General features: G+C 42.9%; 2 protein-coding genes across 7 annotated transcripts in view; one reads left to right on the forward strand and one right to left on the reverse strand.

Annotated features, from left to right (window-relative positions):
• dctn3 (dynactin 3 (p22)) overlaps positions 1-819 on the reverse strand; it is a 29,043-nt gene extending 28,224 nt beyond the window's left edge. The window contains exon 1 of the mRNA XM_043683946.1: positions 696-819. Within this exon, the coding sequence (XP_043539881.1) occupies positions 696-779 (84 nt within the window). The 5' untranslated portion in view covers positions 780-819. The remainder of the gene's footprint in view (positions 1-695) is intronic.
• Positions 745-4,976, forward strand: rpp25l (ribonuclease P/MRP 25 subunit-like). Of its 6 annotated transcripts, none has more exons than XM_043683708.1 (3): positions 849-1,020; positions 2,040-2,137; positions 4,287-4,976. In XM_043683708.1, the coding sequence occupies exon 3, from the start codon at positions 4,330-4,332 to the stop codon at positions 4,882-4,884; it is 555 nt and encodes a 184-aa protein (XP_043539643.1). In that variant the 5' UTR covers positions 849-1,020; positions 2,040-2,137; positions 4,287-4,329; the 3' UTR covers positions 4,885-4,976. The 6 variants fall into 6 exon arrangements, with proteins under 6 accessions (XP_043539800.1, XP_043539643.1, XP_043539511.1 ...); XM_043683576.1 differs by having other exon boundaries at positions 849-986; XM_043683865.1 differs by lacking the exons at positions 849-1,020; positions 2,040-2,137 and adding an exon at positions 745-835.
• The last annotated feature ends 19,310 nt before the right edge of the window (positions 4,977-24,286 follow it).

A 24,286-nucleotide genomic window follows, 5' to 3' on the forward strand; every position in this document is an offset into this window, starting at 1 on the left:
AAGATCGTATGAGGAAAGGCTGTGGCACTTGGGGGTGTTTTCATTGGAGAAGAGAAGGTTTAGGGGTGACTTGATAGAGGTGTATAAGATGATTCGGGGTTTAGATAGGGTCGACAGTGAGAATCTTTTTCCTCGTATGGAGTCAGCTATTACAAGGGGGCATAGCTTTAAATTAAGGGGTGGTAGGTTTAGGACAGATGTTAGGGGTAGGTTCTTTACTCAGCGAGTTGTGAGTTCATGGAATGCTCTGCCAGTGGCAGTGGTGGACTCTCCCTCATTATGGGCTTTTAAGCGGGCATTGGATAGGCATATGGAGGATAGTGGGCTAGTGTAGGTTAGGTGGGCTTGGATCGGCGCAACATCGAGGGCCGAAGGGCCTCTACTGCGCTGTGTTCTTCTATGTTCTATTTAAAAAAGCATCTGGATGGGTATATGAACAGGGAGGGCTATGGGCCAAATGCTAGCATTGGTTAGACCAGACAATCTGTTTCCGTGCTTTACATCTCTGACTCTATTCTCTCTCAACTCAGTCCCAATTCATTCCACTCCCTCATCCCTCTACCATTCTCCTGCCCCCTCATTCTCTCACACACTACCCCTCCCCAGCCTCCTACTTCTCGCCTCGCTCTCACCAACAGCCTTCTCTGCACCACACCAGCTCCCAGGCGCTCTCCTTCCCCTCCTCCCCCCGGTACCTGTCCGGCCTGTCTCCCTCTCTCTCCGTACAGCTGAGTCTCGAGCTTTTCCAGACGGTTCTGCAACCTCTTCAGCTCCGCCATTGTCAGCGCCACTTCCGCCCGCCGGCAGGAAATTACGTCAGAGGGCCGAGGACAAGGTGTGGGGCCTGGTGGTGGTGGTGGGATCCCGGAGCGGCGGGCGGGCGGACTCGGGGCCGGGATCCCGGGGAGGGTTCGTGAGAACTCGGGGCCCGGGAGCTGCGGGGAGGGGCACCGTCAGGAGCTGGAAGAGCAGCTGCTGAACATTCGGTGCGTTGGCAACGAAACTGGAAAAGCTCGGCAGGTCTAGTAAAGAAAAACAGTTAACGTTTGTTGAGAAGCGGGATGGGTTAGAATATCAGAGCATTGGAGCTGAGAAAGTGAACTCAGTGGTTAGCACTGCACCCTCACAGCACCAGGAACCCAGCCTTGGGTGACTGTGTGGAGGTTTGCACATTCTCCTCGTGTCTGCGTGGGTTTCCTCCCACAGTCCAAAGATGTGCAGGTCGGGTGAATTGGCCACGCTAAATTGCCCGAAGTGTTAGGTGCATTACTTAGAGGGAAAAGGGGTTTGGGTGGGTTACTCTTCGGAGGGTCGGTGTGTACACTGTAGGGAATCTAATCTAATCTACAAATAATGTCAGACGGGAAAGTTGCAAAGTGTAAATGATTAAAGGGGAGAAAGGTGGTGAGGAGCAGCTATATCAATTCCAGATCATAACAATTGCTGGACACTGTCCTCCCATTTAGTATAGACATGACTGTTAAACACTCGTGTGTTTTACCCACCCCAAGCCCATAACCTCGTATGGCACCAGTTTTCTGAAACGTATCCATCCCCACCTTAAACATACTCAAAGGCTGAGCCTCACAATCCACTATGATAGAGAATTCTGAAAGTTCACAATTTTCAAAGGTAAAGATTTCTTTTCATCTCAGGCCCATTTGGCAGACCCCTCATTTGAAATCTGCCCCCTATAGACAGAGGAAATGTCTCACCTCAATCTGTATTGTCTTGCTTTAAAATACAGTTTTTTTTCAATGAGATCACTATTCATCCTTCAATACTATAGAAAAGGCAGGCCCACTTTGCTCAGTCTCTCTTCGCAGGACAGGTCTGCCATACTGGAAAAATTCTGGTGAACTTTCACTGCACTCTATCTCAGAAAAGATGTTTTTGCTGAACACAAAGAGACCAAAATTGCACACACTACTGAATGTGTGATCCAAGCCCTTATAAATTGTCACAAATATGTATTTGATCTGTACAACTTCTTTCTTCTTACACCATCCTTGATCCTCTAATCTCTCTTCCATCCACAGTATCACACCTGCACGTTTTTCCTCATCACCACCTTTGCTTGTCTCTCAACTTGCTTGAAAAATTTTACATCTCCAATTTTGGATAGTTTTGATGAAAGGTAATTAAAAGCATTGTCTCTGGAGAGAGAAGCAGGGTTACTGCCTGGCCTGCTGATGTTTTAAATTCTTATTTTAGATCTCCAGTAGCCATGTACTTTCCTTTATTTAAGTGCCATCCATGACTTAACCTCAGAGTTGGAATGATGGTGTGTTGCAGTCACCACTGGACTGAATTCGACAAAATGTGAAGGCTGATACTCTTGTGTAGTACTGAGGAGTCAGTGATATTGTATTACACATAAGATGTTAAATCAAGGCTCTGGCTGCTCTCATCGAAATAAAAGACCAGATGCTACTGTGGCAGCGAAGAGTAGTTATTCCGAGCTAGAATGAAAATAATTGGATAATTTCCTTGTTCACCTTGCTTGGAGAATGAAGTTCCAAGTGCATGGGATTTATTAATTTACTCATGTAATTGGATATAATTATTCTTCACTCAGTGTTTGCTGCTGAAATCACCCAGCTTTCATATAGTTCATTTTTTGGTGATGCTTTCCCTTTTCTGTGTTTTACAGAAAATTTTCCATATAGACACCTGTACATTATTTATTATTGTATACTGTCAAGTTCCATTTCCAGCTCATCACTTGACGGTATATTGGAAATTATTTATCTGCATATGCATTTTGAGAAAATCTGTGCGTTTCTGGGGTTTACAGACATCAGAGATTGGAAATGGTGCCGAAGGAGGTCATTAAACCCATTTGACACCCTGCCTGTATAGCGGTAGATTGACAAGCTAAGACGAGAGGGATTCATGCTCAGTTTGTATAAAGTAGAATCCAGAATTCAGTGACTCTCAGGATATAAGAAATTGGACTGGCTATAATAAAAGTTAGAAAATAGAAATGTTTCAATTGAAATTCAAATACTTAAAATGAAGGTTGGGTAAGAAGGAATTGGTGTGTACAATTAAAATTATGCACAAAGCACTAGCTGCTAAAGTAGCACCACAAGTGCAGGCAGGACTTGAACACCTTAATGGTAAGGTCGGTGGGGGGGGGGGGGTGTTACTACACAAAGAGACCTTGGAGTGTAGGTTCATAGTTCCTTGAAAGTGGTGTCGCGGGTAGATAGGTTAGTGAAGAATGTATTTGATATAATTTCCTTTATTGGTCAGAGCATTGAGTATAGGAGTTGGGAGGTCATGTTGCAGTTCTACAGTTCATTGGTTAGGCCACTTTGGAATATTGAGTGCAATTCTGGCCTCCCTCCAATAGAAAGGATGTTGTGGAACTTGAAGTAAATTACAAGGATGTTGCCAGGGTTGGAGGTTTGAGCTATAGGGAGAGGCTGAATACGCTGGGGCTGTTTTCCCAGGAGTGTTGGAGACTGAGGGGTGACCTTATAGATGATTATAAAATCATGAGGGGCATGGATGGGGTAAATAGCTACGGTTTTTTCCCTGGGTGGGGGAGTCCAGAACTAAAGGGCATTGGTTTGGGATGAGAGGGGAAAGATTTCAAAGGGGCCTAAGGGGTAATGTTTTCACACAGAGGGTGATGTGTGTATGGAATAAGCTGCCAGAAGAAGTGGTGGAGGCTGGTACAATTCCAACATTTAAAAAGCATCTGGATGGGTATATGAATAGGAAGGGTTTTGAGAGATATGGGCCAAATGCTGGCAAATGGGACTAGATTAATTTAGGATATCTGGTCAGCATGGACGAGTTGGACCAAAGGGTCTGTGTCTGTGCTGTGCATCTCTATGACTCTTAAGTGGAATTTTACTCTGAAATGTTTTCTAACATCAAGAATATATGCACCACTCGATTGTAACTGAACAATAGCTTGTGAAGAATCAGTTCAATCTGCTGTCTATGTTGTGCTGGTTTACCTCAGTTGCTGCAGTAGCATGTCTTCAATCTTCAAAATAGCAGAAGCCACACTTGGTGGTATTCTCCAAAATTCAGCACTCATGCATATTTGAATGTCAGACAATGTCAGTCACCTCCATTGTCAAGTTATTGTCATGTTTAATGGTCGCCAAAAAAAACTACTCGGATTGTCAGTTTCTACCATTAGACTGAGTCAGCACTTTCAGTAAGACACAGTATAATGCATTTTAAAGTTTGTAATAAATTAGAATGAAAGTCGAAGTAGACACTCTAGATTCTTAGTTTTAATATTTATACATTTATGTTTACAGGTTCTGATTTCTATCACCATAGAATTGTAAGGCATTTCTTGAAATGGAAAACTACCAAAAAACGAAGATCACAGAACTCCCTTGTCCACTACCAATTGCCAATCTTCGAAAAGATATTATTGAAATGAAGGTGAAGGAAGGTAGCAAAATCCGAAATCTCATGGGATACGCTATTGGAAAGATGGAATCAGCCAATATCAGAGAGATCCTTTTCACCGGCACTGGGAAGGCTGTCAGCAAAGCAATCACCTGTGTGGAGATCATGAAGAGAAGATTAAAAGGCCTCCATCAAATTACCAAATTGTTTTATAAACAGGTTGAGGAACTCTGGGAGCCTGTTGTTTCAGAGGCAGGGTTAGATAGCTTAACTGTGAAAAGAAACCTTCCTGCTATTTGCATTCTGTTGTCTAAAGACATTCTGCATACAAATGAGCCTGGCTACCAAGCTCCTGGGTCCTTTGATGCTTTGTGGATACATTCTTTAAAAGAGGAGGGTCAGGCTCAAAGGAAAAAAAGACAGGGGGGAGATGGGCTGGGGAAAGGGGGTAAACATCATGGATCTGGAAGAGGAGAAAGGCCTAAAAAGTCCAAAAGTTGAGGTGCTGGGAATACAAAAAAAAATTAGAAGGATGCTGTTGATAACACATGATGTTCTATTTGTTTATCAAATTAAAAAAATTTTGGAAATAACTTTTGCTTTTTATGTGTTCCAGTTTTATTCCTTTTTTTCTGAAAATGTTAAATTCTTCTTTCTGACACCTTTGCTCAAATGGTCATTCTTCTTGTGTTAAATGTAGACTTATAACAATTTTCTTCAAATTGGTTAATCACATTAATGTTACCCATCGCTAATTGTTTATGACAATCTGATACTGAGGCACCTTCTGGAACCTTTGCTAACCTTGTGATGCAGGTACAACTACAGTTCTGTTATGATAGAAATTCTCCAATTTAGCAGACTATAGTTCCAAACTGGAATGCAGGTGAATTTACAGCTGCTGGTATACAGGCTGCCCTTTATAGTAGTAAAACTCATAAGTTTCATTATTCAACCGCATTTTCACAGTGGACCCTGATCTTGACATCTGAACACGTGGACAATACATCAAGACTGAATAGTAACCAAGAGTGCAAACATTAACCCTTATATTTTTCGATTAGATTAGATTTATTTATTGTCACATTTATTACGTATACAATGAAATGTGGTTTTTAGTGTCATCAGTCTTCAGCACCACCTTGAAACACAGAATATAAAGTTAGAAAATACGGCAATAAAGTTGATTTTGACATTTCCTTCTTGTTTTGGGCTCTGGGATCTTTGAAACGGGCTCTGGGTCTCGAATATGATCATTGCCTCTGCCAGTGCTCCTACAGCTGCCGAGTCCTGGCTGAGCCATGGGCCCGGCTCCGGGCTCCTCCCTGATGCTGCGACTTCTGCATCGAGCGAGAACCGGCATGAGGCTAACCTTTGCTCCCACACTGAGGTCAGCAATGCAAAGCACTCAGCCAGCCTGAGACTCCACTACTCCTTTAGGCACTCGGTGGGCCCAGCAACACTGCTGCTGCAAGGGAGTCTGTGCCAAGCCCACCAATGCATCACTATTGCATCTGGTACCCAGCTTGCCATGAGTCCCAAGGTGTGCCCACTTCGTCACCACTGTCGCTGTGGCTAAGCCCATCAAAAGAAGGCAAAAAGGTAAAAGAAAAGATTGAGAAACGGTAAAAAGAGAAAAATGTGGAGAGAAGAAAGGAGTGGACAAGGCCCAGGTCTAGGAACCCGAATCGAGAGTGTAGGGCTTCCTGATGAAGAGTTTATGCCCAAAACGTTGATTCTCCTGCTCCTCAGATGCTGCCTGACCTGCTGTGCTTTTCCAGCACGACACTCGACTCTGAGCTCCAGCATCGGCAATCCTCACTTTCTCCTTCCGAGACTGAATGCTGCCTATCATGGGGAGGTTTTGAGATCATTAAGACAGCAAGAAACCTGGAATTTGAGCCTCTTGTTCAGGACAAAAGTAGTTTTGCTCCCAGTATTTATTGAATTTTGCTGAACTTATATTAGTTCTGATTGCAAAAGATTTGAAAGTCTGATGTTACCAAATGTTGTACGATGGGATGAGTTGAAGCTAAAACTTTGTTTAAGTATTGATAGAACAACTGTTCCTTTTTTTTAAAACTGGAAAAGATAATAGCTATGAGCTGCAAAGAAGTATTCACTTTCATATACAACAAAGCAACTATAAAAGCTAGTGCCTTGCAAACAATATGTTCAAAACATTCCCACTCATTCACTGGAATATTGTTTTATCACAAACTGTTTGATTTAAGATACTAAGAAAATTTTGTTTTAATTAACATTTTATGGATCAAGTTCTTAAAGCTGTTTGTCTCAATAATTATTTCTGAAAGTGCAAGTTTACATCAAAGGATGTTTCAAATATCAGAGTTGGTATTTTTACATTTCAGTTGAGTTGATGAACGCCACTCTTTACTTATGAATAGAACTGTTCTTGCTCTTTCCTGACAGAATTAAATTAAGATTAGGAGAGACAACATGAGCTGAGGACAATTCCATTTGTAATAAAACACATCTCAGCATGCTGGCTTAAGTGAAAATATATGCAGAACATAAGAAACCAACATCTATTTTTGGCAGTTGTCAAATTTTAAACATTTGCCAGGTTCAATAATGAATGGACAATGTGAGCTCATTGCAATTCTGTTAATAGCATGGCAATAATACAAAAGGTCAGCTTCAAAGATTTGAGCTTCTTTTAACTTAAATATTGACAGCTACTGTATGTGGACTGAGTAATGTGTTTTAATGAATTGTGCCCCTTTATTGTTTACTAATGCCTGGAATTCATTAGCATCAACTGTGAAGAACTGAGTTTTCAGTAAAGGATCACTTGTTCACAGATTCATTTATGATGCAAAAAAAGGCCATTCAGGCTATCAAGTCTGATCCAGCTTTCTGTGCAGTCAGTCCCCTTTGCCTGCTCAATTCTGGAAGACCTGTAAGTTTATCATGTATATTTTATACTACGTGGAATATTGAAATTGTGAACATGTCACTTATTAAAAATTTTTGTTTATATAAGAGCTTCTTTTTGAATCAGTTCCAATTATTAAATTTACAAATTATTTTCATCTCTAACTTTATTGTCTAATACTTTGAGGATGTGAAAAATTGCAATCATCTTTCAACATAAATTTAAAGCTAATATGTTTGAGAAAATATTTATGATTTGTGTATTAGTAAAATATTTAGAGTAACTATTAAGATTTTATCTGGTTTGTTCAGTTTTCGACCAAGATCCAATATACCGATCACTGCAATGAACTACTGGAACCGGAACAGCAACATGAACAAAACCAAACAAATTCCAACCCTCACAGTACAGCAGCACTGCACAGGAGGTTCCACACCACTGAGGATGTCACCTAGAAAGGGGATGAAACATCTGTAAACCAACTTCCCAGCTCGGTGAACATACCCACAACAGCTGTTATACGTGTGTCTTTATTCCAGATGAAGTTTATCAAATGGATCAAAAGTTGTCAGATTCCATATATGCAGTCCCTTAATATTGCAGTAAGATGTACATCTGCTGTTGATTTATTTATTGGCAATGCTGAGAGCCAAGCTGGTTATCTTCCTCTGAGACAGCAGCCCTATGGTCTGGCAAGTCTCGTGACTTTACCCTCCCCAATATTGCAATGAATACGAAGATAAAAAAATAAACAGCAGCTCTTAGATTATCCTGAAGGTGGCAGCATATGAGCTGCAATCAGTTATACCATTATAGTAACGATAAAGTTGCCATTGTCTTAACTCTGTCATTAGACAGAAGTGGTGATGTAACCCAAACGACACCACACCTCAGGCAAGGGGAAAGGTTGTTCTGGTGAATCCTTCACAGTAATAGCTGGTATAAGAATTAAACCCATGTTGTGGTATCACTCTACTTTGCAAACTAGCAGTTGAGAGTGTGGTGCTGGAGAAGCACAGCAGGTCAGGCAACATCTGAGGAGCTGGAGAATCAATGTTTTGGGCAAAAGCCCTTCATTCCTGATGAAGGGCTTTTGCCTGAAACTTTGATTCTCCTGCTCCTCGGATGCTGCCTGGCCTTCTGTGCTCCTCCAGCACCACACTCTTGACTAATCTCCAGCATCAGCAGTCCTCACGTTCGCCTTTGCAAACTAGCATTCCAGGCAGCTGGCCCACATGCCGATATGATGAATAATACACATAGCAACTGACTGAAAATAACAGCTACACAACATCTGAAAAACCAGGAACTTATTGCACAAGCAGGAATTTTCTTAGAATATCTGAACATTTATACATAAGTATAGGGTGACATTTCTGACTAATTACCATGTGGAATTGATACAGTGAGCTTGTAAAATTGAAGTGAACAAAGTTTCTACACTTCTCAAGTTTCTACACTGCACAGGGTCATTTCAAGGCAGCTACAACTAACAATTTGCAACATCAGCCAGGGAGCAATAAGAACATTTTTCCAAATCACCGATGTAGAGAGTTGCAGCCCAGTAAAAACTCCAGCAAGTCAGCAGAGAAGCAGAGCCATATCATTTTCTGTGTGGCTGATTTCCCCAAGACTCTCAGTGTAATAGATGATAATTGCATTTCTTTGAGGGTAGTTACAGAACACGCATTCACTTCTGCAGACAGGAAGGGATATACCTAAACAATGGTAGTATCGTGCAAGTGAATTGCAGCTTTCACCATTCCACTTGGCACTGGATCTGTGGCTCCAACTACCAACGCATATTTAGATGAGCAGAAGCTGCCAGAATTGTAAGGCCCTGAGAAATGTTTGTCACAATGTCTGGGAGCTACATTTCATTCTGCACTCCATCCTGTCCCCTATTTCTTCCAACTTGTGTTTCCATAGAGGTTTAGACACCATCTGTTTAATAGCAGGGTTCAATGATACCACCAGACACTTCATTGGAGCCTGCAAAGAAGACAGGTTACAGCGATGTTGCCATACAAAGAGTACAGTTAACATATGATATGTTGCACACTGTGAGTGTGCTGGGGTAGGATGGGGGAGAGGGTGACAAATGAGGGGGTAGGTGGAGATTGTGAGAGTGGCTGGTGATCAGGGAGTGGGAAAGAATAGGGTAGCAGGTAAAACTGTCCAGGGAGCAAGGGAGTGCATGGGGATGGGGGAAGTCTTGGTGATCAAGAGAGTGGGTGAGGATTGAAGAAATGGGTGGCAATTGAGAAGTGGACAGGGATTTTGGATTGGGCAGAGAACAGTGTACTCGGGGCAATGGAGGAATACGTAGAAACCAGAGGAATGTGTAGGATCAGGGAAGTGAATGGAACGTGTGCACCGATTGGGATGGGACGGCAATTGAGAAATGGGTGGTCAAGGGGTATTGGGTGATGGTCATCAGAGGGGAAGGTGGATGCTCATGGGAAACAGGGACAATGGTAACAGTGAGAGTGTAGGACATCAATTTCAGCCCTCTGTTAGTTCTAATAACAACATTTTGTTTATTTCAAAAATATATTTTATTCATAAAATTATTTGGATCTCTATACAATTGGTCATGCCATTCTTGTGCACACATTACATGGCTTTACATAATGACATCGAAATTTATTTTTCATATATACAAGTCTGTACATTTGCTATACAGATCTTCTGCTGAGGCGTCAGCAGAGCCCAAATGGTTGGGTGGGCCCCCTGTTCTTAGGCAGGCAGATGTTACACGGTGGTCTTTCCCCACCGCGCCTTGCCGGCAGCTGCCCCAAGCTACAGCGTATCCCTCAACACGTAGTCCTGGACCTTGGAATGTGCCAGTCTGCAACATTCAGTCGGGGTCAACTCCTTCAGCTGGAAGATCAACAGGTTTCGGACAGACCAAAGAGCGTCTTTCACCGAATTGATGATCCTCCAGGCACAGTTGATGTTCATCTCGGTGTGCGTCCCGGGGAACAGACCGTAGAGCACGGAGTCCCGCGTCACAGCGCTGCTTGGGATGAACCTCGACAAACACCACTGCATTCCTTCTGCATAGGCACATTCCAGAAGGAGGTGTGTGACAGCCTCGTCCCCTCCGCAGCCGTTTTGAGGGCAGCGTGCGATGCGGCAGAGAGTCCGGGCGTGCATAAAGGATCTCACAGGCAGAGCCCTTCTCACCACCAGCCAAGCCATGTCTTGGTGCTTGTTGGAAAGTTCTGGCGATGAGGCATTCTGCCAAATGACTTTGACAGTTTGCTCAGGGAATCGCTCATTAGGATCAGCCCTCTCCTTTTCCCGAAGAGTCTCAAGGACACTATGTGCTGACCACTTCCTGATGGACTTGTGGTCAAAGGTGTTTTTCTTCATACACTTCTCCACGAAGGACAGGTGATACAGAACGGTCAAACTACTCGGAGCGTTCCGCGGCAGCGAGGCCAGGCCCATCCTTCGCAACACCAGGGACAGGTAGAACCTCAATATGTAGTGACACTTGGTGTTTGCGTACCAGGGATCCACACACAGCTTGATGCAGCCACACACAAAGGTGGCCATCAGGGTGAGGGTGGCATTGGGTGTGTTTTATCCCCCATTGCCCAGATCTTTATACAACGAATCCCTTCGGACCCGGTCCATCTTTGATCTCCATATAAAACGGAAAATGGCCTGGGTGACTGCAGCGGCACAGGTTCTGGGAATAGGCCAGACCTGTGCCACGTATAACAGCAATGACAGTGCCTCACACCTGATGACCAGGTTTTTTCCCACGATAGAGAGTGACCGTAGCTACCATTTGCCCAGTTTCTGCCTCACCTTGCTGATACGCTCCTCCCAAGACTTGGCGCACACCCCAGCCCCCCCCCCCACTCCTCCCCAGCACCTTTAGGTGGTCAGTCCTGACAGTGAAGGGGATCGAGGATTGGTCAGCCCAGTTCCCAAAGAGCATGGCCTCGCTCTTGCCTCGGTTTACCTTGGCCCCCGAGGCCGGTTCGAACTGGTCACATATGCACATGATTCTGTGCACGGACAACGGATCCGAGCAGAAAACAGTGATATGATCCATGCACAGGGAGGCCTTAACTTATAGGCCCCCGCTGCCAGGAATAGTCATCCCTCTCAGGCTCGCATCCTTCCTGATGGACTCAGCAACAACATTCTGTAGAATTACATAAGTCTAAATTGTTACACTCAATTTCAACCATGCAAGGTGACTGTCATGCTTACATCACCTATCTCCATTCATGCAGTGACTGCCAAAACAACAATGGTCATTCATCAGTAAGCAATGTCCAAAGCAATTTCTTTCATCCTGGTGTTTAGATTTTACAGGCAGTTGTGCATTAACTCTTAGAATGCCTCCAACTGCAGTAGAGAATCAAACAGACATTTCTACAGCATTACTGAATTGTTTTGTCTGATCAGATAATCTGTGCACAATGTCTTTATATCTTAAATTTCAGTGTCATTAAATTTTCAAAGCCCTCAGATTACAATGAGATCTTGTTCAGATGGGCCATTGGGCTGAGAAGTGGCAGATGGAATTTCATTTAGATAAATGTGAGGTGCTGCATTTTGGGAAAGCAAGCCTTAGCAGGACTTATACATTTAATGGTAAGGTCGTGGGGAGTGTTGCTGAGCAAAGAGACCTTGGAGTGCAGGTTCCTAGCTCCTTGAAAGTGGAGTCGCAGATAGATAGGATAGTGAAGAAAGTGGACCTCAAGCGAAGCAATGCTGAAAATTCCTGCTTTCTATTCATATGTTTGGGTTTCTTTGGGTTGGTGATGTCATTTCCTGTGGTGATGTCACTTCCGGTTCCTTTTCTCAGGGGGTGGTAGATGGGGCCTAACTCGATGTGGTTTTTGATAGAGTTCCAGTTGGAATGCCATCTTTGTCGGAATTCTCGTGCATGTCTTTATTTGGCTTGTCCTCGGATGGATGTATTGTCCCAGTAGAAGTGGTGTCCTTCCTCATCCGTATGTGAGGATACTAGTGAGAGAGGGTTATGTCTTTTTGTGCCTAGTTGGTGTTCATGTATCCTGGTGGCTAGTTTTCTGCCTGTTTGACCAATGTAGTGTTTGTTACAGTCCTTGCATGGTATTTTGTAAATGACATTTTGCTCATTGTCTGTATAGGGTCTTTCAAGTTCATTAGTTGCTGTTTTAGTGTGTTGGTGGGTTTGTGGGCTCCCATGATGCCAAGGCGTCTGAGTAGTCTGGCAGTCATTTTTCAGATGTCTTTGATGTAGAGGAGAGTGGCTAGGTTTTCTGGATGTGTTTTGTCTGCTTGTTTGGGTTTGTTACTGAGAAATCGGCGGACTGTGTTCATTGGGTACCCATTCTTTTTGGATACACGGTATGGGTGATTTTCATCTGCTCTGCGTAGTTCCTCTGTGCTGCAGTGTGTGTTGGCTCGTTGAAATAATGTTCTGAGGTCATGTTGCGGTTGTACAAGACGTTGGTTAGGCCACTGTTGAAATATTGCGTGCAATTTTGGTCTCCTTCCTATCTGAAAGATGTTGCAAAACTTGAAAGTGTTCAGAAAAGATTTACAAGGATATTGGCAGGGTTGGAGAATTTGAGCTATAGGGAGAGGTTGAACCAGCTGGGGTTGCTTTGCCTGGAGCGTCGGAGGCTTAGTGGTGACCTTATAGAGGTTTATAAAATCATGACGAGCATGGACCGGATAAGTGGACAAAGTCTCTTGCTTGGAGTGGGGGAGTCCAAAACTGGAGGGCATAGGTTTAGAGTGAGAGGGGAAAGATATCAAAGAAACCTAAGGGGCAACGTTTTCACACAAAGGGTTGAGCTGCCGGAGGAAGTGGTGAAAGCTAGTACAATTGCAATATTTAAAAGGCATTGGATGGATATATGAATAGAATGGGTTTGGAGGGATATGGGCCGGGTGCTGGTAGGTGGGACTAGATTGGGTTGGGATATCTGGTTGTCATGGACGGGTTGGACCAAAGGGTTTGTTTCTGTGCTGTACATCTCTATGACTCTATGACTCTGATTTCAGCTTTTGAAGTCATAGTTGTCAATTTAATAATAAATAATTATTTGATTCATTCAGCTGTTGATAATGCCTCAAAAGGCATGTACCACCAATGCTTAATCCTTTTGAAGCAGTTTTATCTTCATAAACTCCTTTCCCATGTTTCTCCACCATGAGCTGCAAAGTGCAAAGAACTAACAAACTTCATCACTGAGAGTCTGAGACAATCCAGTCAGTTGCTGCTTTCATGTTCATGCTTTCCCCTAAATCCCAAATGGCAGTCAATTTAAATAAATACAGATAGACTATCACTCATCGTCCTTTTTAACATCTCCGAAGTGTTTGACGTAATTGACCACACTAACCTCCTCCAATGTTTCTGTGCCATTGTCCAGCTGAGTGACTGTTGTCATCCAGTTCCAATTTTATTTCTCTAATCATGCCTGGACTATCAATTGGCTTTCCTTCTGCTCCTGCTGTTGCATCACTACCTTTGGTGTCTCTCAATGGTCTATTCTTAGCTTCCTCATATACCTCATCCATATGTAACTCCTTGGTGGTGTCATGCAAAAATATAATATCAATTTTTGTATGTTCGCTGTAATAAAACAAGTATAATACATGTTTAGATTTGAATATCAACATTAAGGCAGATGGATGTGAAGATATTTCAAAAGGTCAGCAAAAGCTCATCAGCTCTAAGAAGGCATATGACTGCAGTCAAGTGCCTAGCAGACCCTAATGGTTAATGGACAAAATGTTTATACTTTTGAGTTTATGACAGATCGAATAAACAGGAAAAAAAAATATTGATTTTATTTTGACTTCAATTCAGAAAAAAACAGTTCAGCTCAAAAGGGGAACAGTTTTTTTTTTCTGAACTGGATTTGGAAAGGAACTACCTCTACAGTTTAAGAAAGAAATGAGAAAGCCTCAGTTTAGTCAAGATTAAATCGTTGAGAAAGAAGTGCTTTTCTCTGGAATTGACACTAGTGGATACTATTATGAAGATGTTAAACTTGTTTTTTGATGTTTGTGTTTAGACCTTTCTAATTGTTTGCTTTTTTCTTGTGTAATAAAAAGAATATAAGGTTACCTAAACTCTTCTGCTCATGTCCTAACTTGCACTCAAGTCCTGTTCACCTTTTCTCTCTGCTGACTGACATTGGCACGATGTAAGCAATATTGTGTTTTTGAATTTCTCAACCTTTTCAAATTTCTTCACGACCTTGTCCCTCTCTGTCTCTGTAATCTCTTCCAGCTATACTAAAACCCCTCTATCTCTTGCACATCCTCCTCTCTTTTCTTCTTGACCGAATAAGCTTTTGACCATCTGATGGAATATGTAGCTAGGTGTCAAGATTTTATATTTTTGTGAAGTACCTTACAGTGTTTTGTTATATTAAGAGAATTATAAAAATAAGTTGGGATGTCATGTTGCAATTCTACAAGACATCGGTTAGGCCACTTTTAGAATATTGCGTGCAATGCTGGTCTCTCTGCTACAAGAAGGATGTTGTGAAACTTGAAAGGGTTCAGAAAAGATTTACAAGGATGTTGCCAGGGTTGGAGGATTTGAATTACAGGGAGAGGCTGAATAGACTGGAGCTGGTTTCTCTGGAGTGTCGGAGGCTGATGAGTAACCTTACAGAGGTGTATAAAATCATGAGGGGCGTGGATACAGTAACTAGACAAGGTCTTTTCCCTTGGGTTGTGAGTCCAGAACTAGAGGGTATACGTTTAGGATGAGAGGGGGAAAATGTAAAAGGGTCCTAAGGGCAACTTTTTCATGCAGAGGGTGATGTGTGTATGGAATGAGCTGCCAGAGGAAATGGTGGACGCTGGTATAATTTCAATGTTTCAAAGGCATCTGGATGAGTATGTGAACAGGAAAGGTGTTGAGGGAAATGGGTCAAGTGCTGGAAAGTGGGACGAGATTAATTACGGACATTTGGTCAGCATGGATGAGTTGGACTGAAGGGTTTGTTTCCATGGTGTACATCTTTATGACTCCATGACTCTAAATACAGGTTGTTGGTGTCATAAAGCAGAAAATTAACCTAGCAGCTACATATGCATGATAAGTAGACAGGCAGGAGACTGGAAGAACACAGCAAGCCAGGCAGCATCAGGAGGTGGAGAAGTCGACGTTTTGAGTGAAGCCCTTCTTCGGGACTGGGGGTAGGTATAGGGGGAGTTGCAAATAAAGGGGGTGGCAGGGGCAGGGTGGTGAAGTGGGGATAGGTGAAGAAAGGCAGAGGGTATGACCTGGTTGGTCAATGGGAGGAATGAATCCGGTTTGTGGCAGGGAGGAGTGGAACAAACTATGCAGCAAATTAGTTTGGAAGAGAGTAGAAGAGTGTGGTGGTGGAAAAGCACAATAGGTCACGCAGCATCCGAGGAGCAAGAGAATCAACGTTTCGGGCATAAGCCCTTCATCAGGAATGAGGCTTGTGGGCCCAGGGGTCTGAAAGATATATGGAAGGGGGTGGGGCTGGGGGGAAGGTACCTGGCAATGCGATAGGTAGGTAAAGGTGAGGATGAAAGTGATATCATATAATAAAACACCCTGAAGCATTCTCCAAATGAAATAATGAACAAGTAGAAATGATGACAGGAAAGCTAAAGGCATGATCAAGACTGGAAGATATTTTTTGATAATGGAGAGGAAAGTAAATTTACATTAAGTATTATATACCTCACTGTCTGATACAGAACATATAAACAGCTCATTTGTTTATCTTTGGGCATATCCAAGCTATTTAGTTTAAGTATAATATGTGAGTAATTATTCTTTATATTGAAGAATGTAGCTGAAAATTATGAACAATGCACAGAATCCAGAACACTGTTTTGGGTCAGGTTTTGAATCAGGCAACTTGTATTGTAATGCTGTACACACATTACAACATAACGAAAGCACATTGTGACGATGTAAATTTCATAACTTTAATAACTTCATGGATTGAAAGAAACAGCATAAACTTTTTCTGGAATAAACTGTTTGCTGAGATGAATGTGGCATGGATAAACTGTTATAAAGGAATTAAAAGCAAAATGTGAATTAGTCATTCCTGGAAAGAAAAAGTTAAACAACAAAATAAACTGTTTTCTGGGAGAGAGGAGAGAACACTGCTTAATAAGCTGCTGCCTCATGACAAATGTACAATTAAGTGTCTGCAGAAGTAATATCCCGAGGTAAAGAGGTTAATTGCGGGAAAAGCTATGCTTTATAAACAGACAGCTAAACCCAAATGTAGAAAAGAAAATGGAAGTTACTTCTGATCAGAAGGCAAGCTACAGACACGTCTCCACATGTGTAAACAATGTTGGGACTCAAAGAATCTTTTGAATCATCAATAACATCAGGCCACAAACATGAAAGAGAGAAAACTGAATGAGAATCTAACACCAGAACAAGTCAAGGGCAGAACTGGAAAGAACAACACTGTAGAAGGATTGAATCCTGGACACTTCCAAAGATGGACACTTTTGGTTGGAGTCCTGGCCAGATTCCTCGATTACTCAGGCAATAGCCATGTTGAGTTGTGAGGCCGAACTTGCTTACTTGAGGGGTCTTACTTTGGCTGCTACATGCAATAAAGTTTAAATCATTGTTTCACTGATTATGACAAGGTAGTTATGAGGGCTGTAACTTTCCAAATATTGACGGGGACTACTATAGGTCAAGTACTTTAGATGGGTCAGTTTTTATCCAATGTGTGCAGGAGGGTTTCCTGACAGTAAGTCGACAGGCCAACAAGGGGGGAGGACACATTGGATTTGGTACTGGGTAATGAATCTGGCCAGGTGTTAGATTTGGAGGTAGATGAGCACTTTGGTGATAGTGACCACAATTCGGTTATGTTTACTTTAGTGATGGAAAGGGATAGGTACATACTGCAGGACAAGAATAATAGCTGGGGGAAAGGCAATGATGATGCAATTAGGCAAGATTTAGGATGCATAGGATGGAGAAGGAAACTGCAGGGGAGTGGAGCTTATTCAAGGACCAGCTACTTACGGATCCTTGATAAGTATGTACTGGTCAGGCAGGGAGGAAGTGGTCAAACGCGGGAGCCATTGTTTACTCAGGAAGTTGTATCTCTTGTCAAGAGGAAGAAGGGGGCTTATGTTAGGATGAGATGTGATGGCTCAGTTAGGGCACTTGAGAGTTACAACTTAGCCATGAGGGAGCTAAGAAGAGCCAGGAGGGGACATGAGATAGGATCAAGGAAAAGCCTAAGGCTTTCTATAGGTATGTCAAGAATAAAAGAATGACTAGAGTAAGATTAGGGCCAATCAAGAATAGTAATCGGAAGTTATGCGTGGAGTCAGAGGAGATAGGGGAAGCACTAAATGAATACATTTCATCAGTATTCACACTTGAAAAAGACAATGTTGTTGAGAAGAATGCTGAGAAACAGACTACTAGACTAGGTGGGATTGAGGTGCATAAGGAGGTGTAAAAATAGATATCCCCTGGACGTGATCGGATTTATCCGAGGATTCTCTGGGAAGCCAGGGAGGAGATTGCTGAGCCTTTGGCTTTGATCTTCACGTCGTCATTGTCTACAGGAATAGTGCCAGAAGATTGGAGGATAACAAATGTTGTTCCCTTCTTCAAGAAGGGGAGTAGAGACAACCCTGGTAATTATAGACCAGTGAGTCTTACTTCTGTTGTGGGTAAAGTATTGGAAAAGGGTTATAAGAGATAGGACTTATAATCATCTAGGGAGGAATAGGTTGAATAGGGACAGTCAACACAGTTTTGTGAAGGGTAGGTCGTGCCTCACCAACCTCATTGAGTTCTTTGAGATGGTGACCAAACAGATGGATGAGGGTAAAGCGGTTGATGTAGTGTATTTGGATTTCAGTAAGGTGCTTGATAAGTTTCCCCGCAGTAGGCTATTGCACAAAATACGGAGGCATGGGATTGAGGGTGATTTAGTGGTTTGGATCAGAAATTGGCTAGCTGAGAAAAGACAGAGGGTGGTGATTGATAGAAAATATTCATCCTGGAGTTCAGTTACTAGAGGGGTACTGCAGGGATCTGTTTTGGGTCCACTGTTGTTTGTCATTTTTATAAATGACCTGATGAGGGCATAGAAGGATGCGTTAGTAAATTTGTGGATGACACTAAGATTGGTAGAGTTGTGAAAAGTAATGAAGGATGTTGTAGGTTACAGAGAGACATAGATAAGCTGCAGAGCTGTGCTGAGAGGTGGCAAATGGAGTTTAATGCGGACAAGTATGAGGTGATTCACTTTGGAAGGAGTAACAGGAATGCAAAGTACTGGGCTAATGGTAAGATTCTTGGTCTTGTAGATGAGCAGAGAGATCTCGTTGTCCAGGTACAGAGATCCCTGAAAGTTGCCACCTTGGTTGAAGGGTTTGTAAAGGCAGCATAGTGTGTTAGCTTTTATTGGTTGAGGGATTAAGTTTTGGAACCATGGGATCATGCTCCAGCTGTACAAAACTCTGATGTGGCCACATTTGGAGTATTGCATACACTTCTAGTCACTGCATTATAGGGAGGATGTGGAAGCTTTGGAAAGGGTTCAGAAGAGATTTACTAGGATGTTACCTGGTATGGAGGGAAGGTCTTATGAGGAAAGGCTGAGGGACTTGAGGCTGTTTTTGTAAGAGCATAGAGATTGAGAGGTGTTTTAATTGAGACATATAAGATAATCAGAAGGTTAGATAGGTTGGACAGTAAGAGCCTTTTTCTTCAGATGGCGATGGCTAGCATGCAGGGACATAGATTTAAGTTGAGAGGTGTTATACATAAGAGAGATGTCAGAGGTAGTTTCTTCACTCAGAGAGTAGTAGGGGCGTGGAACGCACTGCTTGCAACAGTTGTAGACTCGCCAATTTTAAGGGCATTTAAATGCTCATTGGATAGACATTTGGACAAGAATGGAATAGTGGAGGTTAGATGGGCTTCAGATTGGTTCCACAGGTCAGCGCAACATCGAATGCTAAAGGGCCTATACTGTGCTGTAATGTTCTATATTCTATTGTCTGTGAGATTTGTTAATAAGTAACCAAATTAAAAGCAGCTTGAGGTGATTTCCTCATGACCAAAGATGACAATGGAGTAGGACTCTTCATAGAGTCAAAGTCATAGAGATGTACAGCATGGAATCAGACCCTTCGGTCCAACCTGCCTCTGCCAACCAGATATCCCACCACTCCATCCGTTTCTTTTCTTTTCTCATTTCATGCCATTTTTTATTCTTTTCTTCTTACTCCTGTCCTTGAGCTTTGAAGTCATAGAGTCATAGTCATAGAGTCATAGTCATAGAGATGGACAGCACGGAAACAGACCCTTCGGTCCAACTTGTCCATGCCGACCAGATATACCAACGCAATCTTATCCCACCTGCCAGCACCCAGCCCACATCCCTCCACACCCTTCCTATTCATATACCCATCCAAATGCCTTTTGAATGTTGCAATTATACTAGCCTCCACTACTTCCTCTGGCAGCTCATTCCATGCACATATCACCCTCTGCGTGAAAACGTTGTCTCTTGGGTCTCTTTTATACCTTTCCCCTCTCACCCTAAACCTATGCCCTCTAGTTCTGGACTCCCCCACCCCAGGGAAAATACTTTGTCTATTTATTCTATCCATGCCCCTCATGATGTTGTAAACCTCGATAAGGTCACCCCTCAGCCTCCGACGGTCCAGGGAAAACAGCCCTAGCTTATTCAACCTCTCCCTCTAGCTCAAATCCTCCAACCCTGGCAACATCCTTGCAAATCTTTTCTGAACCCTTTCAAGTTTCACACCATCCTTCCAATAGGAAGGAGATCAGAATTGCACACAATATTCCAACAGTAGCCTAACCGTTGTCCTGTACAGTCACAGCATGACCTCCCAACTCCTGTACTCAATACTCTGACCAATAAAGGAAAGCATACCATTGTGGACTTCCAGCCTCAGTGTGAACTCCCGGCCTCAAGAGCATCCAGGTGAAGCCAGTGCAGACCCTCGGCCTTGAGGTGAAGCCAGTGCAGAGTCTAGGCCTTGAGGTGAAGCCAGTGCAGACTCTAGGCCTTGAGGTGAAGCCAGTGTGGACACTCGGCTTTGAGGTGAACCAGTGCGCGGACTCCCAGCACTCCTGCTCTCGTGAGCGTTACAGTGAACATCGGTGCTGCCTGGACGCTAGGTGTTAGCATGGACTGGACTTTTTATTTCTTTATTTCTTTATTTTTCTTATTTATTCCATTGATTTTATACTTTTATAACTAAGATGGCACAAAGGTCTATTGTTCTGGACTTTTTGTTTATTTTTCTGATTTTGTTTTCCGAAGAATTTGAACTTAAAATTTGTACCTAGGTACATTTGTATCTAAGATGGCGCCAGAAGTAGCGACTTGTAAACTTTTCACTGTACTCATGTGAGTACATGTGACAACAAAGCTAATTCTAAAAACAACATGAGAGTCTGCACAATCATGCTTTAAATGTACAAAGGCCTTTTAGCAAGTGCAAATAAATTCATCCTTGCATGAATTAGTAGATAGTGTGGCTCAGAAGGTAGCACTCTTGCTTCTGAGGTACAAGGATTTGAGCTCTACTCCAGAGATAAATCCACAAGGGCGGAGGGAATATTGTACTGTGGAGATGGTTGCTTTCAAAAGAGATATTAAAGTGACTGTTGAGGTGGATGTAAAAGATCCTTCACAAAGAAGCAAGTTATTTATGATTACAAACAAAAATAGAAATGGCTGGAAAAGCTCAGCAGGTCTAGCAGCATTTGTGGAGAAAAATCAGAGCTAACGTTTTGGGTCAAGTGACCCTTCCTCAGAATCGTTATAACAGTGGTTAAGTGAATCGGCCATGTTAAATTGTCCATAGTGTATAGGAATGTGCAGGCTACAATGGATTGGCCATGGGAAATGCAGGGTTATGGGGATAGGATAGGTAACTGGGATCTGGGCGGAATGTTCTTTGGAGGGATGGCTGCTTTTTTTAAAAATTCCAATAGTGTGGAAGCAGGCCATTCAGCCCATTATGTCCACACCAACTCTCCAAAGAGCATCCTACCAAGATCCTACCCTTATCCATTCCTGTCACCCTGCATTTCCCATGGCTAACCCACCCAGCCTGTACATCCCTGGATACTGTGGGCAATTAACATAGCCAATCCACCTAACCTACATATCTTTGGATTGTAGGAGAAACCTGGAGCAGACAGAGGAAGCCCATGCAGACAGGGGAGAATGTACAAACTCCACACAGAGAGTTGCCCATGGGTGGAATCGAACCCAAGTCCCTGACCTGGTAAGGCAGCAGTGCTAACCACTGAGCCACCATGCCAGCAAAGCAATAATACCACTAGGCTATCACCTCTCCTCAATGGGCTGAATGGCCTCTTTTCATATTGTCAGGATTCTCTCATTCTATGAATCTAATGACTGTTACTGCAAAAAATGGATTGAATTGATAATTAGGGAATGGAATTTGGAGTAGGGGCTGAAAACAATAGATTCAATCTTGCCAAATTCAATTCAAGGAAATTTACACTCATCCCGCCATAGACATCAGACCAGCAATCTGATACGATAGCAGCGGTGGAGTGGTCAGCCAAGGTGGTGGTGGTGCAGTCGTGCTGGGAGTTGTCAACATACAGATGCAGGAAGTGGATGTTAGTCATGATGGTACATGGGTGCGAGATGTCCCATGGTGATGCATTTACTATAAAACCATAAGATGTAGGAGCATACATAATCCATGTCTAGGCAAAAATGAGGAATGCAGATACTAGAGATTAGAATTGAGAGTGTGCTGCTGGAAAAGCACAGCAGGTCAGGCAGCAACCGAGGAGCAGGAAAATTGGCATTTTGGGCAAAAGCCCTTCATTAGGGTTGAGGCTGAAAGCCTTGGGGATGGAGAGACAAATGGTGGGGGGTTGGGATGGGGGGGAAGGTAGCTGAGACTACAATAGGTGGATGGAGGTGGCGGTAATGGTGATAGGTCGGAGGGGAGGGTGGCGTGGATAGGTGGGAAGGAAGATGGACAGGTAGGACAGGTCATGAAGGCAGAGCTAAGCTGGTAAGTTGGAACAGGGATAAGGTAGAAGGAGGGAAAATGAGGAAATTGGTGAATTCCACATTGATACCATTGGGTTGGAAGGTCCCAAGGTGGATGATGAGGTGTTCTTCCTCCAGGCATCGGGTGGTTAGGGGGTGTAACTATGGAGATTCACCTGGACCATCTCAGACACCTCCCTCCCCTTCCTGGACCTCTCCATCACCATTAGTGATGACAAACTCAACACTGACATCTTTTACAAATCTTATGACCTCCACAGCTACCTGGATTGCATCTCCTCCCACCCTGTCTCCTGTAAAAGTGCTACCCTTATTGCCAATTCCTCCACCTCCACCCCATCTGCTCCCAGGAGGACCAATTCCACCAATGAACACACCAGATGGCCTCCTTCTTTAAAGACTGCAATTTCCCAACCCAAGTGGTTGATAATGCCCTCCAGTGCACTCATTCACCTCCGGCACCTCCATCCCTGAACCCCACTCCTCCAACTGCAACAAAGCCAGAACCCTCCCTGGACCTCACCTTCCACCCCACCAATCTCCATATACATCACATCATCCTCCGCCATTTTGCCACCTACAAACGTACTCCACCACCAGAGATGTATTTCCCTCTCCACTCCTATCCACTTTACACAAAGACCATTCCCTCTGTGACTGCCTCATCAGGTCCACACATCCCCCCCCCCACCAACCGACCCTCCCCTCCTGGCACCTTCCCCTGCCACTGCAGGAATTGCAAAACCTGCACCTACTCAGCGTCCCTCACCTCCATACTAAAGTTTATAAGACTCTTCTTTATTGTAGCATTGTGTCGTTGACACTGATTACTTTGTTACTGTTTGGCTTCATATAGTCTCATTCCTGATGAAAGGCTTTCGCCCAAAACGTTGATTTTCCTGCTCCTCAGATGCTGCCTGACCTGCTGTGTTTTTCCAGCACCACTCTAACCTTGACTTTTCACCTGCTGCTTTACAATGCAGAGTGATGCCAATGGTATGGGTTCAATTCCCGCACTGTCTGAGGTTACCATGAAGGATTCTCCTTTTCGAGCTCTCCCCTTGTCTGAGGCATGGTGACCCTCAGATTAAACTACCACCAGTTTTATCTCTCTCTCTCTCTCTCTAGTGGCAGAATAGGGCTATGGCGACTACTGCACCACAAGGACTCCCCTCAACCATATATAGTAATCATGAAACACATTGTTTTCAATATAATTAAATTAATGTCATTTACAAAAACAAGAAAATGAAAACAGAGTAAATGTTTCCGAGGGATTTTATCTAAAAATGGGATTTATCTTGCTGCCAACAAGTACTGAAGTTATTGAACGCCAATTTCTGACATCTGACAGGACAACATTTCATTATGTTTTTCTCACAGATCGAACATGATTCATTGTATGTTTTTCTTTCAACAACTTTGAAAATCTCAGCACTTCCTGCCTAAAATAAACAAAATGAGCTTCAATCGAATACTTATAGCTGCCAAGGCAAGGAAATGCTGCAGAACATATAAACCTAGTTAATAACTACAGGGATAAATATTTTAAATCTTCAATTCTACCAAACTTTAAACAATGTGACTGTGAACAATTGCAACATCCGAATACTTGCTTGTTTTATTGTTATACTATTTTTATCAGTTTTTTCTGTCTTACTTCAAATACACCAAAAATTATACATTTCTCCAGCACCATTAATAAACCTGTCATCTCTGTGACTGTTTTTCCATCAGATTGAAGGACAGTTGACAATGACAGATTGTTGGAATATTTTTGGATGCAATCAGGCTGGACTGAATTATAAAGTAAGCTGAGGCAAGATTTTCTTGATAATAGAATATCTCTGCTGTTTTCCCCCAATGTGCTTTTGTTTAATTTTTCTTTAGCTCATCAATTACCAAGTATCTGCTTTGTTTGTATTAAAGTGGTAATGAA

Source organism: Chiloscyllium plagiosum, chromosome 1 (genome assembly GCF_004010195.1).
Source record: "Chiloscyllium plagiosum isolate BGI_BamShark_2017 chromosome 1, ASM401019v2, whole genome shotgun sequence".
NCBI lineage: Eukaryota > Metazoa > Chordata > Chondrichthyes > Orectolobiformes > Hemiscylliidae > Chiloscyllium > Chiloscyllium plagiosum.